At 42.2% G+C, this 3,997-nt stretch overlaps 1 gene segment (V, D, J or C); it reads right to left on the bottom strand.

The window, feature by feature from the left end:
* Positions 1 to 2,827: 2,827 nt before the first annotated feature.
* LOC122738685 lies at positions 2,828 to 3,386 on the bottom strand. The segment is given in 2 exon segments: positions 2,828 to 3,234; positions 3,318 to 3,386. Coding segments are annotated over 2 exon segments (453 nt in total).
* Between the last annotated feature and the right edge of the window lie 611 nt (positions 3,387 to 3,997).

Here is a 3,997-nt window from a genome sequence, read left to right as displayed (position 1 = left end):
GGGGGAGGGGAAGGACTGAGGAAGGAAGTTTCAAGGGGATAGAAATTGTCTGAGAGTGTCTGTGTCTTGTGTGTGTGAGTGTGTGAAATTGTCTTACATGTTCAAGTCTCTGTAAAAATGTGTGTCTGTGCTTAAAAGCCCGAGCTGGGGCCGGATTAGACATTTTCATGAACTAATTAGAAAACTGCAGATAGCTTTAGTTATTAAGTTAAGGAATGGGTGGGATTCATACAAACTAAATGGGTAAGAAGTCAGGCTTACTAACTTGGAGCAGGACATGCAATGCAAGTGACTAGTGGGATACTTTTGATATATGTACTTTGTGGCGTAATGGCTTAGGAACAGAAGGGGAAATGTGGAATGGTTGGGGTGGATGGTTCTTGGGTGAATTGGTACTAGAATGAAATTGTCAATAGAGGTTCTATGGGATGTTAGGTGTAGTGGAAATTTATTATTGAGATGCTCCATGTGGATGAATTTAATTGATTGTGGTAGTGGTTTTCTGTGAGAGAGACAGGGACAGAGAGGGCAAGAAAGGGAAAGAAAGAGAAAGAAAAGAAAGGGACAGACAGGGACAGAGAGGGCAGAAAAAACACCCATAGTGTAGGGAAAGGAGATTTGTGTATGGAGCAATGTAGTTAAAAAGGAAGGGTCTGAGAAAGAAAAGTCTTGTTGGTGAGTGGAGAGTATGAATCCAGGTGAACAAGTAGAGTGGGAAGATCTGAAGAAGTTGGAATTGGAATGATTGGAATGATGCCACCTACTGGAGACTTACTGTGGGAAAGCTCCACCATGAGGAAAATGCCTCCCGGGCCTGTGCTCTATCCACTGCACCACCTAGCTGCCCCTGTATCATTTTCTTTTAGATCCTACTTATAACTCTTTGATTTTGTCCTGTAACTGATTACTTAGTCATGGTTTTCTGTCTCTGGACATAGTTCAGAATTCAGCTAATCTTTTTTTTTTTTTGGTGAGACAATGATTTACCCAGGTTCACACAGCTAGTAAGTGTCAAGTGTCTGAGGCTGGATTTGAACTCAGGTCCTCCCGAATCCAGGGTTGGTGCTTTATCCACTACACCACCTAGCTGCCTCCTCAGCTAATCTTTAATGGGGTAAATTCATAAATTGAATTCTTTTGCTAACCCTTGTTCCATTCTTGTCTCAAGAACTTCTGTTAACCTTGAGGGAATATGGCTTACCATAAGGGAGTTGGGCATAATATCTTTATACCCCAAAACTGTCCATCGATGATATCTGGTTTGCTGTCCAAAAAAGTCTGGGCCATGATCTTGGACCTTGCAAGTGAACTCAATTAATAACCTCTTCTTAATCACAGGAGGGAAATGAGGAGGGTTTTTGCTAGGGCCCATTCCCAACTTTCAACCAATCATGTTGTTCCCCATAACTCGACCAATCATATTCACCTTAAGCCCATTATGTTACCAATGCTATTCTGCTCTTTGGTCTATATTTGGCAAAACCTATGAAGGGGAGCTGCTCTTTTGCTAAGGGTCTTTGACTGGAGACTGAGGCCGCTATTGACCATCTTATTCTTGGGTTACCAACCCCAATAACAGAATGTGGCTTAATCTACCTTTTTATTAAACTTAACTCACAACAATATCCAATGATTTCTTAAACCTCCCATGTTTCTTTTTGTGCTTAATGTGTTAACTTATCAGAGAAATTGCTCATTATGTATTAACATGGGGATCATGACCAGAACACATCTCTGCAATACTGGAGAGTCTCATTCAGGAAGGAACAGAAGTTCAAATCAGCAACAAGTATTTATTTGTTATCCACTTACTGCCAGGAACAGTGCTAAGTATTGGGTATATAAAGAAAGGCAAAAAAATAGTACCATTCAGAGATACAACATGAAAATAATTATGCACAAATATACATGCATACACAAATAGATACATATAAACATACATATTGTGTTTACAGGATATATACAGCACAAAAGTACTGGAATTAGAGAGGATGGAGAAAATAAAAAGGGGGATGAGATTTTAGGTAAAATGTAAAGGAAACCAAAGGGGGTTAGAGTCAGGTATGAAGAGGGGAAGAATTTCAGCCATTGAAAACACAGGGAATAGAGAGATGGAATGTGTTGTGAAAGGAAGAGCAAGGAAGACAGTGTCCTTGGATTGCTGAGTAGATGGGAGGGAGTAAGGCAGAATAAGATAGGAGGGAGCCATGTTATGGAATGATTTAAAAGCTAACTAGGATTTTACATTTTATCCTGGAAATAATATAGAATCTCTAGTATTTGTGGGAAACAATCAGTCCTGTGCTTTAGGAAGATAATTTTAATAGTGTAATTTAGTATGGACTGGATTGAAGAGAGAACTAAGGTTGGGAGAACAGCCAGCAGGCTAGCGTGAGACTCCAGGTGTGAGCTTCTAAGGGGCAACCTCAGGGTGGCTGCAGTGCCTGAGAAAAGATGGGAGAGTATACAACATATGTGATGAAAGTAGAATTGATAGGACATCACTACTGATTGAATGTAGGCTGGGGGTTGGAGTGAGAGTGAGTCATTGAGAATGACTGTTGGGGCAGCTAGGTGGCACAGAGCACCAGCCCTGGATTCAGGAGGACCTGAGTTCAAATCGGGCCTTAGACACTTAACACTTATTAGCTGTGTGACCCTAGGCAAGTCACTTAACCCCAATTGCCTCACCAAAAAAAAAAAGAGAGAGAGAGAGAGAGAATGACTGTTGCTGGCAAAGTTACTTTCTCCTTGGATAGAAGAAAAAACAACAAAGGCCATAAATAAAAATGTCTCAGATTCATTCTACACCTGTTGCTGGAGCTAGTCATCTTGTACGCTGTACCAATCCCCTTCTGTCTTCGCTGGCCTCTGCTTCCTGGAAGGGCAAGTTTCTGTACAGACTCACGTTTCTTTTCCTCACTGTGTCACTTGCACAGTAATACACAGCTGTATCCTCAGTTTTAAGAGAAGTCATTTGTAGATATAACATGCTGTTGCCATCCTCTCTAGAGATCGTGAATCGACCTTTCACAGAGTCTGCATAGTATGTACCACTTCCACCAGTAGTAATTCTTGCAACCCATTCCAGTTCCTTCCCTAGAGCCTGGCGGACCCAATTCATATAGTAGCTGCTGAAGGTGAATCCAGAAGCTTTGCAGGAGAGACGCAAAGAACCCCCAGGCTGCCTCACATCTCCCCCAGACTCCACCAGCTGCACATCACACTGGGCACCTGCAACACAGAGACATTGCATTAAAGTCAATAGTCACATTAAGTCACCACTTCATATTGTCCCTGCCTCTCCATAAAACTACCTTGGAAAATGGTCAGAAGGAAAATCCAGTTCGAGCTAAATTTCATGGTGAGTTTCTAAGCTAGTCCTTTGCACAGAAGAGCACAAAGAGCTTGAATTTGCCTCCCAGAGATATAGGCACAGCTTTGGGGCTGTTTTTCATCCCAGGAGGGAGGGACCCAATTTGCATGTCTTACTCTATTCAAAAAGAGGATCTTACTCCAATTGAAAGATTCTTTACTGGCCTTCAGAGAAAGTTCTCCTAAAGGTAGTTCCAAAGCACTGGGGAATGTTGGTGACACTGAGACTCCCAGAGCTGATGGTTTTGAGCCAGTGTCAATCACTGCACATTGCTTCAACAAGTGGATCACATGTGGTTGGCCTTTCTGTGTTCCTAATAAACTTCTTAGAGGATTTATTGGGATTTTTTTTGGTTTTTGTTTTTGCGGGGCAATGGGGGTTAAGTGACTTGCCCAGGGTCACACAGCTAGTAAGTGTCAAGTGTCTGAGGCCGGATTTGAACTCAGGTACTCCTGAATCCAGGGCTGGTGCTTTTATCCATGCGCCACCTAGCCGCTCCCTATTAAACTTCTAATCAATCTTAGTCCCACTTCTGATTGTCAAAGCTCCTCAATCATCTTCCATTTCCAATGATCAGCAGACTGAACAATCACTTTCTTCTCAGGGTCTCTTGTCCTTGGT

This window comes from Dromiciops gliroides, chromosome 2 (genome assembly GCF_019393635.1).
Source record: "Dromiciops gliroides isolate mDroGli1 chromosome 2, mDroGli1.pri, whole genome shotgun sequence".
Taxonomy (NCBI): domain Eukaryota; kingdom Metazoa; phylum Chordata; class Mammalia; order Microbiotheria; family Microbiotheriidae; genus Dromiciops; species Dromiciops gliroides.
This window is presented reverse-complemented; position numbering and strand designations above follow the sequence as displayed.